General features: G+C 37.5%; 1 protein-coding gene across 6 annotated transcripts in view; it reads left to right on the top strand.

The window, feature by feature from the left end:
* Positions 1 to 12,633, top strand: part of PAK1 (p21 (RAC1) activated kinase 1) — a 147,129-nt gene extending 134,496 nt beyond the window's left edge. For all 6 annotated transcript variants that reach the window (XM_037523023.2, XM_037523025.2, XM_037523024.2 and 3 more), the window contains exons 12-15: positions 2,769 to 2,868; positions 3,846 to 4,042; positions 7,093 to 7,230; positions 11,322 to 12,633. In XM_037523023.2, coding sequence (XP_037378920.1) covers positions 2,769 to 2,868; positions 3,846 to 4,042; positions 7,093 to 7,230; positions 11,322 to 11,408 — 522 coding nt within the window. In that variant the 3' untranslated portion in view covers positions 11,409 to 12,633. The remainder of the gene's footprint in view (positions 1 to 2,768; positions 2,869 to 3,845; positions 4,043 to 7,092; positions 7,231 to 11,321) is intronic.
* Positions 12,634 to 12,935: the final 302 nt, after the last annotated feature.

Below are 12,935 nucleotides of genomic sequence, written 5' to 3'. Positions count from 1 at the left end.
TCACCATGACTTTTTAAAAGATAACTATTATCTGATTATAAAATTTTATACCCATTGTAGAAATCTTAAAAAGTGCCTACACACACACACACACACACACACACACACACACACACACACAGACAATATAGTCACTAATAATTTGCTGTAACTGCTGTAAGCACTTTGCAATATTTTCTTTTATCCCTCTTACATGGAAATAAATGTTCATCATGTTTATTCTGCTTCCCTGCTTTCTTCATGAGCTATGAAAAAAACAAAGCACAGTAAAGAAACTGGAACTTTCCAACAGCCCAATAATAGTTAAGTTTGAAAATTAGGGACTGAATGGAAGACTGGGTGATTAGGTTATTAGTTTCAAGGTTTTATGGAGATGAGTCTGACAGTATGATTGGGGTTTGATGAAGCAAGAACTGGAGGCATACAGGTGAACTTCTTTAGTTATATATTTAATCAGTATGAGGAGAAATAAAATCATTTGAAATCAATATTGTCCTAGAAAATATGTTTACATTTGCATTAAAAATCTTGGGATCTAGAATATATACATGTAGGTTAATGGAATTAACGTAGGCTTCAGATTCTTAGATCTGGCTTCTGTTCTTTGCTGTACCATTGATGCAGTGTTTCTTAGTTTTTTTTTTTTTTTTTATGATTACCTTCCCTGCTGAGGAGACTTTTCAGAATTTTTTTTCCCTAATCACATTTCCCCCATGAAATTTTAGTTTTACCACAGATACACTGTATGTCTATTTATGCACTGAGACCCTTTCAGTTGGCACAAACGTAATAGCTAAGATTTTTTTTCACTCAGCCCAGGAGCTGACTTAGAGTGGCTGAAGAATAGATGCATGTGTGTTTAGGAAAGTCAGTATACCTCAAATTATTTGTCTTTAAAATGGAAATTGCAACTTTCATACTTTTTGTACCTTAACGGTAGCATATAGACCAAAACTCTTGGGGGAAAAATTAAATATTACATAAATAGGTGGCACTACTATTATCCTTAAATTCTAGGAGAGATCACCCCCTTTTAAAAAATTGCTTTGTTGAGATATAATACCAGCATATGACTCACTCATTAAAATATATAATTTAATGATTCCTAATATATATTGAGTTGTACAACAATAATCACCATAATCAATTTTAGAACATTTTCATCATCCTAAAAGAAGCTCCACGCTCTAGTCACCTGGTTTCTCAGTTCCATTTAATGACTAATTTATTTTCTGTCTCGATAGATTTGCCTGTTCAGACGTTTCATATAAAACACATATAACATATGCTGGTTTGTGACTGACTTCTTTCACATAATGCTTTGAAGGTTCATTTGTGTTAATCTATACATTGCAGTTTATTCATTTTATTGGCAAATAAGATTCCATTTTATCAAGCTGTTCATCAATTGATGAATACTGGGACATTTCTGTTTTTTCACTGTTACAATAATGCTATGAACATTCATGTACAAGTCTTTGATTGGACATATGTTTTTTTTTTCTCTTGGGTGTATATGCCTAGCAGTGAAATTTCTGGTCATATAGCAACTCCATGCCTAATATTTTGATGAATGGCCAAACTATTTTCCAAAGTGTCTATGCCATTTTATATTCCTGCCAGCTGTGTCTGAGGGTTCTAATTTCTTCAAATAATTTTTTTTAATCATAATTTTAGATATTGAGGACAGGATCTGCAGCCTCCTAGGGAAGAAGCTTTTACTTTTTCAGGGAAAAGTATTCTGGATTTCGGTTTGTTCTTAATTTAGCAATTATCTGTTCTTAGAAAGTGAAATATTTGAAAACATTTAAATTGGATTTTCCAAATAATTTGCATCTTTAGTATTTTTCAATTGGTAGAAGCCTCTAAAGCTTCCAAACCTGAGATCTTTTCTGATCTCTACATTTTACAGGTAGAACGATAGTAGCCTAGTAGCCTAGAGAGAGTTAAGGGATTTGTTTAGAATGATATTGGCAGTCAGGTGGTGTTAGAAGAATTTTAATTGTCCCATTTAGCCTGTTACTCATTCTGTCTGCTAAGCAGGTATCGTCCAAGGTTCTTTTTTTTTTTTTTTTAAGCTCTTACCTTCTATAACCTTGCTAATTTCAAGTATTCCTATAACTTTTTAAAAAATTAACTTTTCACAAATAATTTACAAATATTTATCTCAAGCCCAGACCTCTGTAGAGAACTTATTACTCATATTCAGTTCCCTACTGGAAATCTGACTACAGATGTTCATAGGTATATAAAATTCAAATACCTAAAATATTAACATATGTTAAACATTAACTTCTCATCTAAATAAGATAATCTTCTTAACTCCATTGCTTCTAATATGATTTTCATATGTCTGGTTTCCCAACTATGACTCTTACTTGTTACTTTCCTCCAGTTTTATTATTACAAAATCCTTCCCTTTCTTCTTCAGTTGTTTTTTGGGAGATCTCAGTTTCTTTGGCAAGAATCTAGTGTTCTATTAAAAACTCCAAAGTACATTGGAAGAGTTTCTATACTTCAAAAAAACTATTATTAGGTATATTATAAGAAATATGTAAAGCACCATGGAGTGTTAAAAGTATGCTTAGCCATGAAATAGGACTAGCTTCTAAACTGACCTCTGCCACTGATGTAGAGCAAGTCCTTTTACTCACTGGGGACTCATTTTCTTTATCGCTGCATGAGGAGGGTTGGATTCATTTATTTTTCGCTATGTCTTCATATTATTTGTCCTTCTTTTTCTCCCTCTGCACACATCACTTCAATAGTGCCTGCAGGCTCTGGAGTTTCTACATTCAAACCAGGTCATTCACAGAGATATCAAGAGTGACAACATCCTCTTGGGAATGGATGGCTCTGTCAAGCTCAGTGAGTAGGAATGATAATACTTTTCTTTCCTGTGAGACCTTGTCTCCTTTGGGATAGTAATCATACAATAGTCGCTATAAAACTCCCCAAAGTTTCTTTATTTGTCTTGTGGGATATGTGGGCTCTCTATAATACTCAGCACTTCATAGGGTGTCTTTTCCCCCCCTCATTTGTTTAAACATTCAGCCAAAAAGCCTACTTAATGCCCACTGTGTGCTAGGTCCTCTGATAAGTATCAGTATACTTTAGCCTGTCTTCAAGTAGTTCTCAGTCAAGTATGGGAGACATAAAATAGATAATTAGAAAAAAAGTGTAATGTAATTTCTTTTATTTATTCATCCTACAAATATTATTCAATGGCTGTTGTATGCCAGACCCTCTGGGAATATAAAAATGAGTAAGAAGACATAGTGGCTCCTATCAAATACCTCATAATTGCAGCATAATGTGAATGAACTGTAGGCAGAACATTGTGTTCAGAAGTCCAAACAGGCTGTGTCACAGGTGGATGTTACTTAATGGGAAGACTGTTAGTAGGCTCTATCCTAGTTAGGGTACAGGGTGAGGAACTAGTAAAAGTAGGGCCATGCCTAGTTGTGGATATTTAGGGTTTAATTCTGGAACTCATGCCAGGGAAATAAAGCAAAGACCTAGCTACCAGATTCCAAAGTATGAGAATGGTTTTCAAGAAGGAAAAAGAATTGGAGCACTTAATCAAGGCCAAAGACGGCAACGTGGACTTCAGTACTACTCCTTCAGGTTTGAAGAGAGGTGGGAGACCAAAGAAGTACTTTCTACTTCTCTTTAAGATTGAGCAGGCTAGGAGCTGGATTCCAGTTGTGGGATATGTGTGACTGCAGTTTTAGAGAGACAAGGAACTGCATGGGGTAGAGTCAGGCAGAGATTGACCCTTACAGGTAGAATACCTATGAATGGAGTATACTAATTATAAATCCTTTCCTCTTTTACTTTTCTAGCTGATTTCGGATTCTGTGCCCAGATCACCCCAGAGCAGAGCAAACGGAGCACCATGGTGGGAACCCCATACTGGATGGCGCCAGAGGTTGTAACTCGGAAGGCCTATGGACCCAAGGTTGACATTTGGTCCCTGGGCATCATGGCCATTGAGATGATTGAAGGGGAGCCCCCATACCTCAATGAAAACCCTCTGAGAGTGAGTGTGATTAGCCTCACTTTAAGATGTTTGGGCTGTTCTTCAGTCAAAGGAATTGGGAATTAGGCTCTTCTTTATGGATTTCAAACTGGATCTTTCTTTTTTTTTTTTTTTAAATAATAAATTTTATTTTTATATTCCCCATACAATTGCAACCCCCCCATTCTGACCCAAATCCCTCCCCTCCCGCCCCCCACCCCCCAAAAGTGTGTCTCTGGTTCATAGTTTTTTGTTGATTTTGATTTTCACTTTCTTATAGTTATTCATTTTCCTGGTCCCTTATTTAAGTTTTCTAGATTCCTGCTATGAGTGAGACCATCCGGTATTTTTCTTTTTCTTTTTGGCTTATTTTGCTGAGCATGATCCCTTTCAGCGCCATCCATGTTGCTGCAAATTGCATGTGTTTATCTTTTTTGAATGCTGAGTAATATTCCATGGTGTATATGTACCACATCTTCTTGATCCAGTCATCTATTTTTGGGCATTTGGGTTGTTTACAAAGCTCAGCTATTGTAAATAGTGCTGCTATAAACATAGGGGTGCAGGTGTTCTTTGGAATTGATGTTTCTGTGTCCTTTGGGTAAATACCTAGGAGTGGAATTGCTGGATCATATGGAAGCTCTATGTTTAGTAGGTCCAGAAATCTCCACACAGCTCTCCATAGTGGTTGGACCACAAACTGGATCTTTCTTGATGAAACTGAGTATTGTTGAGTTTAAAGTGTGAATGTTCAAGAAAAGAAATATTATAAGTCATTTATTCATTTATTGAATGATTGAGTTCTTAGGTGCAAAAAACTGTCTTAATGATAGCAAATTAGTATATAGTAACAGGTGGTAAGTGCTATGAAGAAGAGCAGAGTAAGGGGGTTAAGAGAATAGTGGAGAAGCAGAGACGTGTGCTTTTTTATTTAGGATATAACGTATGTTACTTGAGCAGAAATAAAAGGCAGTGAAGGAGTAAGCCATGAGATTAATCTGATACAAGAGTTTTCCAGATATCAAGTAGACAAAAGACTTGAGGTCACACTTACTGTACCCTGGGGAAAATCAAGGAAATTAGTTGTCCCTAAAGTGAGTGCCTGAGTGAAGAAAGATAAACAGGGTCAAGGAAGTAGCAGGGAGCTAGATCAGGTAAGACCCTATAGCCATTGTAGGAATTTTCCTTTTATTCTGCAGGAGATTGGAAGTTATTGGAAGAGTTTGAACTGTAGAGTACTATGGTCAGATTTATGTTTTTGGTGAATAATTTTGGCAGATTTTATGGAAAATAGACTGAGATATTCTTGTAATCATTCAGATAACTGTGGTGACTTGAACTATAATGGTAAGAATAGAAGTTGAAAGTGGTTGCACTCATAAAATATTCTGAACATACAGTGGACAAAGTGATTGGCTATCAGAGAAAGCGGAATCAACAAGGACTTTGAGAGTTAGGGCCATACTTTCTGAAAAAATTCAGTTGCCATTTACTGAAATGGGATAATAAAGAGTTGGGTTTGATTGTGTTAATTTTCAATGTTTCTTAGACATCCAAGAGGAAATATTAAGTAGAGTTGGACGTGAGTCCAGAGTTCAAGGCTGAGAGGTCAGGATTCTATAAAATTTTTTAGTAGGTACTATGTAGTTGGTTTATAGAACTGGGTGATAGATGCGATTACTATCCTAGGGAATGAGGTTGGGATACTGATCTCTGCTGCTCTGTAGATAGTAGCAAATGAGATCAAGGAATGGTTTTCCAGGTAGGAGAGAACTAGAGAATTATGTTCTAGAGGCCAAGAGAACAGAGTATTCAAGGAGAATGATCACTGTGTCAAATGTGACTGCTAGATGTGTAAAATAAGACCAGTGTGGAGGTTATTGTGACCTTGACAATCAATATCAGTAGAGTGATAAGAATGAAGCCTAATTAGAATAAATCTACCAGAGTAGAAGTTGTTAAGATGGCATGTACGCAGAATGGTTTTTTTGTTGTTGCTTTCTTAAGGAGTTTTGCTATTGTTAAGGGAACAGAAAAATATCTTGGAGTCAAGTGTGCTAATGGGAATGAGCCAGTGGAGAAAAGGGATATAAGCATGTACAAGGGAGTGACAAAAGTAGAAGTGATGTTCTTAAGTAGATGAGAGGGGTGGATCAAATACTGAAATAAGATCATTCAATCAGCATATGGACAGTTTATCCATTGTAATGGGCAAAGGAAAGGAGAGCATATAAATATAGATACAACGGGTTTATAATTTTGGTTTTGGATAAATATGAATTATTTTGATTGCCTTTATTTTCGCATTCTAATCTCTTGTCCATTGCAGGAATTCCCTTTGTGTTGTTGCTTAAAGGCAGTCATCTAATCATAACTGCATACCTCTTAGATAGCTCTGATTATTAGAAAGTGCTTCAGCGTACCAAACTGTAGTTCCTGCCCCTTGATCCCAACTTTGCCTTCCAAATCTGCATATAACTCAGCTTTCCCCAGTCTTACAATGTCCTTGAAAATGCTGATCAGTAGAGTCTGATGGAAATAAGATTGGAACTAAAGTCAGAGCACATGAGTTTATATGAGAAGTGTGATCCCAGGTATATCTTTGTTTTTGGACTTTGTGAAATAAGGGTAGTAATTCTTTCCCTCCTTATTACCCAGGGTTATACTACTGGTCATTAAATGAGATCATGTTTCTGTAAGTACTTTGAATTACAGTGCTCTGTGCTTTTAAGGATGTCATGTTACTATATTTTTCTTTACCTTTCTGAGAAGATACTTCATGTTAGGGGAACAGAAAGGCAACAGTGAAACAGGTTACTGCTTTACAGAACACTTCCTTCTTATATTCCCCTCCTACTAGAATTCTTGAGTGACTGAAGTGAAGGTATCAGAAATAATGTTCTTCAGCAAATGGGCAGATGTTTAATGCATCAGACTAAATGAATAATAAACCCCTTAGATAATGTAATCAGTAATAAGAAATTCTTAGATCTGTAATACTCAGGATGTGTCTGGGAACCAAGAGAAAATGCCAGTTGGAGTCCAAGGTGATTCTCCATTTGTATTGCCAGGCCCTGTACCTCATTGCCACAAATGGGACCCCAGAGCTTCAGAATCCAGAGAAACTATCAGCTATCTTCCGGGACTTTCTGAACCGCTGTCTTGAGATGGATGTAGAGAGGAGAGGTTCCGCTAAAGAGCTGCTGCAGGTAACTGTCTCTCTTTGGGGAAGCTCCTAATTCAAGGAATCACTAAACCAAGTCTTTCTTGCTCCATGTGTGTCTGTGAGGACTGCTTATTCTAGATCCAGGCTTCTCTCCTACAACTTCCCACACTCAGCCTATATTCCTAGTTCCCTAGCCTTCTTCATCCTTGCTCCTTTGCTCAGATCGTTCTCTTAGGCTCTGCCTCTATATATTCCCCTAGGCTCAACTTAAAAATATACTTTCTTGGGCGTCCCCTGGTGGCGCAGTGGTTGAGTGCTGGGCTGTGAGGCTGCCCGCAGCCTCTGCAGCGCCGGTTCGTTCCCCGGCTGCCTACGAGGGTCCCACAAAAAAAAAAAAAAAAAAAAAATATATATATATATATATATATACACACACACACACACACACACACACACTTTCTGAGCTCCTACGAACTTTACCTACCTTTTTCTTTAGCACTTCTGCTGTTCTGTTTGGTAAAGTTTGAGTCTTGGTGAGAAAGAACTCTCTGACATGCATATCTCACATAAAGTTATATTTTACTGGGCTAAACTCAAAAGATAACATTTTCAGGAAAGGATATAAGAGGACATAGTTAAAGAGGCTAGTTGGTGAGTGTATTTTTTCAAGTCTTCCTGGTTTTTTCACTGGGAACCCAATCATATGCTGGCAATGATATGCTGTCGTCTGGAATGAGATTCTGCTAGGTTGTGGGACAATGTGGAATCAGGGGTTAACTAATCCTTTTATTGTCCCTGTTTAATCCTGAAATTATAGCATAATTACTTCACATGGCTGAAAAAACTGCCTTTAACAGGCTATATTATTTGTGTTTAACATTTATGTTGCAGGTATAATTATAATTTCTTAGGACTAGTGTCATTTTACTATTGCACCTACTGGTAATTTAATAAAAAGTATCACATATAACTTTATGACAGTATCTGTAGGCATTCACAGTCATTTACTTTTGTATGATTGTCCTTTGGTATCTGCAGAGGATTGGAGTGGTTCTAGGACACCCCAAGTTTCTTTTTTTAACCCCAGAGTTTCTTATATAAAATGATTATTTGCATGTAGTATCTGCATGCAACCTACACATACACTCTCTTATGCTTTAAGTTCTCTACAGATTACTTATAATACCTAATACAGTATTAATGTTACATAAATAGTTGTTATACTGTTGTTTAGGAAACAGTGACAAGGAAATAAAGTCTGAACATGTTCAGTATAGACATAACCTCAACCACTGTTGGCCTAACTATATACTCTGTTGTATGTATTTTCAGTCTGTGAATTCCCCAGATGTGGAGGGGCCTCTGTGTTAGAGACCCAGAGCAACTGAGAGACCAGGGCCTGAGAGACCACACTGCCCTGCATTAATATTAGTTGTTAACAACTCTTGTCTTTCCTACCATAGAATCACCTATTTTATTCATCTCCTCTTATACTTAGTCAAAGTCAGAGTCAGACTAGGTTTTAAGAAAATATTTGTTGCATTTAGTGGAATTGTTTTAAGTATTTACCTTTCTTGAAATATTACCGTCTAGAATATATTTAACATCTCTATAATCAGAGTTACTAATTACAAGGCACTGGTCTGTTGGATGTGAGATCTGGATTCTACCAAGTATAAGCTGCTGGTCATAAAATTGGATGTGATACTTATAAAATCACCAGTAGGCAGTGTAGTAAAATGACACTACTAATAAGGAATTATACCTGTAATGTAAAGTTAAAATACAAATAATGTGGTCTACTAAAGGCAGTTTTATAGCCATATGAAATAGTTATGCTGTGCTTTCAGGATTAAGCTGGCATTATAAAAGGTTTGGTTAATCCCTGACTCCAGAAAATTTAATGGAATTGCTTGAAAGTATCTACCTTCACTGAATAATATTTTTTGCCTTTCATGTGAGGTTTGTTCCAGAAACCCTAGGCATTAGGAAATGTGCAAATACTATGCTAAGTCTGCAATTGGGGAAGATACTGTTAATTAGATACCAGCTCCACTTATTGAAAGATTAGTGGGCCTCCCTGGTGGCACAAGGGCTTAACAGCACTATGAAGCTCTCCGCAGCCGGCCAAGGAGCTGACCCACATGGCACAGCAGACGTCTCCTGTCTCGCTTCTGCTCCCCTCAGCAGTGTATTTCAGTCAGTCTGCCTGTTTTTGTCCCCCACTCTGTCTCTGGTGGATCCTCTCACCTCCCAGACCTCTGGCCTGTACCCCAGTTCTTTTATGCATAAATAAATAAAACTTGAAAAAAAAGATTAGTGCCCTCTAGAATTTTCTTCCTGGTAAAATAATAAAACTAACAATAAGTGCATTATATTGAATCTTTACCATATTTTGGGCCCTCAGCACTTTATATGTTTTTTCATCTAGTCTTTATAACCACCCTTTGAATTGTTAGGTTCCTTTATTCCCACTTTTACATATGAGGAAACTGGGGTTTCAAGTGTTTGGTAACTTCCCTGCGATTACATAGCCGGTAGCGATGGGTGAGGATTGTGGTTTATCTATTTGGCTCGAAAATGTGTAAGCTCTTGGCAACTGTTCTTTTGTTTCAAAGAGTGTCAAAAGTGGAAGGGCCTTAAGGCTTACCTATTGGTTGTCTATTTTGTCCATTATGCAGAGAAACTGAGACCTCCCAGTGGGTGTTAGGTCATGCTGCTCTTTCAGTTTAGAGGGGAGTCATGGAAACATGTTCTCTGAGAACACTGACTTTTTAAACTATTACTACATGTTGTAAATATTTAAAACCCTGACTTTTGTAATCTTAAAGCCAAGAGAGTTTCACGTCTGTTTTTCCTTCAAGAATAGATATATGAACAAATACGTAGGATGATGTTGGAATTCATATCTTTGTGATTTAGCTAATATCTTTTATTCTTTTCATAGTAAGAGTAATGTGTTCTTGGTACCACTTTTTAATCCTATCTCGGTCCAAAAAGAAGCTGAAGCAACTTCCAACAAAGGATATGCATATCTGTCTATATGTCTATGTGTATTTGTATACATATCCAAAATGATTATTAAAAGGGACTTGTAGAGAAAGCAGAAGAATCAAATATGCTAGTCACTTGAGTTAGTTTTGTTTAAATACCAAATTTGGTTCTCAGTTTCCTAGTAGCCTGCACAGACAAGTAAACATGAAAGTTCCAAAATTTCTTACCAAATGGAAGAAACATCCACACCCTCAACACACAAAGCCTTTTACTACTAAATGTAAAAAAAAAATTATTTTTAGTTGAAAAGGCTGTGAGTTACATAAAGAAGTGCTTCCCATGGCAGTTTTACTGAGATTATAAATGTGATTTTCATATGGTGTTTTCTCCAGAGTGGTCTTCTTTAATAGTTGAGGGTGTGGCTCAAGGATAGCCCAATGGAAGTGATTTGGGAAAAAGACCAAGCTATTGCTGGATTAATCGTCCTAACTGGATTCAAGGATAGAATCCAGCAAATTGGATAGGAATCTAACAAAGTCCTGAAATGCGGTATTGCAACATGCAACATGCATCAGGTCATGATCAGTCTGTAGCGTCCCCCAAAGGTAATTATTACTCTGATTACCATCATAATTTAGTCTTAACCTGATATAAAAATGAATCATGTAATCTGAACTCTCTTCTGTCTGACTTCTTTCACTCAGCATAATGTCTGTGAGAGTCATCTGTCAATTATTAATTCCTTTTTATTGCTGTGTGATTTTCTGTATAGTATTAAATGAATTAACACTTTTCATCCTTCCATTCTCTTGAGTTTGGGGATTCTTTTCAGTTACTGGCAATTACAAATAAAGCTGCTACGAGCATGTGTCTTTGATGGATATACAAACTCATTTCTCTTGGAGAAGTACCTAGAAATGGAATTGCTGGGGTATTTGAGAGATGTACGTTTAGCTGAAGACAGACACTGCCAAACAGTTTTCCAAAATAGTCTTTATATTTTAAAGATGTCTTTCAATTTGGGGATAATCTGAAGGTCTCCAGATAGCTCCTTGTGATAATATGTGTGTCCTTAGCATTTTGTAATGATCGCTCAGGAACAGTGGTGGTCATGTACCTCTTGTTCTTTTCTCCTTCTAGCATCAGTTCCTGAAGATTGCCAAGCCCCTCTCCAGCCTCACTCCACTGATTGCTGCAGCAAAGGAGGCAACTAAGAACAATCACTAAAACCACACTCATCCCAGCCTCATTGTGCCAAGCCTTCTGTGAAATGCTCACTTCAGAAATGCCAACCCCGATGCTCTCCCTTCCTTGCCTCGCTCCTCCCATTTCCTGCGCAGTGCTCTCAAGACTTCGACCCTGACAACCGCGTGTCCAGCATTGAAGGGAACTGCAACTGGGATGCTAGATGAGATGATGGTCATTTCTAAATAAGGAATTTCCTCCAATTTGTGGATATGAAGGTGGTTTCTGATCAAGATTTATATGAATAAGCCCTTGGACTCCTATTTCTACATAGCAACCTCCTTGCCTTCCGCCAATCACTTCTTGACAGTATAAATTTATGGCTTTATAATATTGTCAGTTTGTAAACAGTTGAGATTTCTTTAGTGCTCGCTTTTTTGTGACTGAATTGCTCAAATATATCATTGTACTTGAAAATTGGAACTGCTTGAGGAATTACCATAGGATTTGCTTATCTGCCAGGGACATGAAATTGCTCATCTCCTGGACCATTACTTTGGCACAGCTGACCCTGAAATGGGAGAGAGCGAGCACGTTTTTCTTTGTATATACTTCTAGCAGCTCTTTGGGAGGACCCGGACCCGATAGTGTTCCCACGCTATTTCCTGTGAAATGGCCTTGGCTATTTAGCAGCTTTTAATTCCCTACATCCCCCAGGCTGCTGCCCCCATCCTTTTCTTGTTTGTAATGTTGAGAGGTTTCCTAGGGCACGTGCTGGGTGAGAGCAGTATGAGAAGTCAGGAAAAAAAATTAGCTGCTTTTAGAATAAGGGTAGGCATTAACACCTACCAGCTCTGTATACCTTTGTGTTGTTTCAAGAAGTTTAGCCTCTTTCTCCATCTGGGATAAGAAGCTGAAAGAGCAACTCAGATATTCTGATGGCTTGAGTCTTTGGGTCAAAAGAAAGAACCTCCAAATCTGATACTACACGGTAGTTGTGGGTGGATTTGGTCACCTGAGATGATATTCTCCTGGCTGTGAGGGAACCCTGTTTCTCCATGCATGGCCAAGTGCTCTGCAAATGGAAATGCTTGCACCGAGTGTTGGGGATGTTTGCTACCTCCTGCTATCTTTGTGGTTTTGGTCCTCACACTATCGTAGGACCCCTGGCCAGCATTGTGGCTTGTCATTGGCAACCTTGTCATGCTCTGAGGTACCACAGCCTCTGCAGCTCATGTTTTATTTCCTTCAATAAAAGGAGATGAAAGTATTACTTGAAGTATGCCTTTCTTCCTTTCATTTTTTCATTCCTTTTCTAATTATTCTGAAGCCATTTAAAACATAAGAAAACATATGTAGTGTAATTTTTTTTCTTCCTGAGACATTTGTGAGTAAATTGCAGATAAGATTCCCCTTTACCACTGTATACTACAATGTGTGCTGTCTTTTTTTCACTTTTATTTTAAGTATAAATTCAGAGAGTGAGCTAAAAACAATTACATATTAAAAGCTACTGGCTTCGGCAGTTATGGAGACTAAGAAGTCCCATGGATCTCATTGGAGATGCAT

Source organism: Talpa occidentalis, unplaced genomic scaffold, assembly GCF_014898055.3.
Source record: "Talpa occidentalis isolate TD23 unplaced genomic scaffold, MPIMG_talOcc4v2.1 talOcc4.3, whole genome shotgun sequence".
Lineage (NCBI taxonomy): Eukaryota > Metazoa > Chordata > Mammalia > Eulipotyphla > Talpidae > Talpa > Talpa occidentalis.
This window is presented reverse-complemented; position numbering and strand designations above follow the sequence as displayed.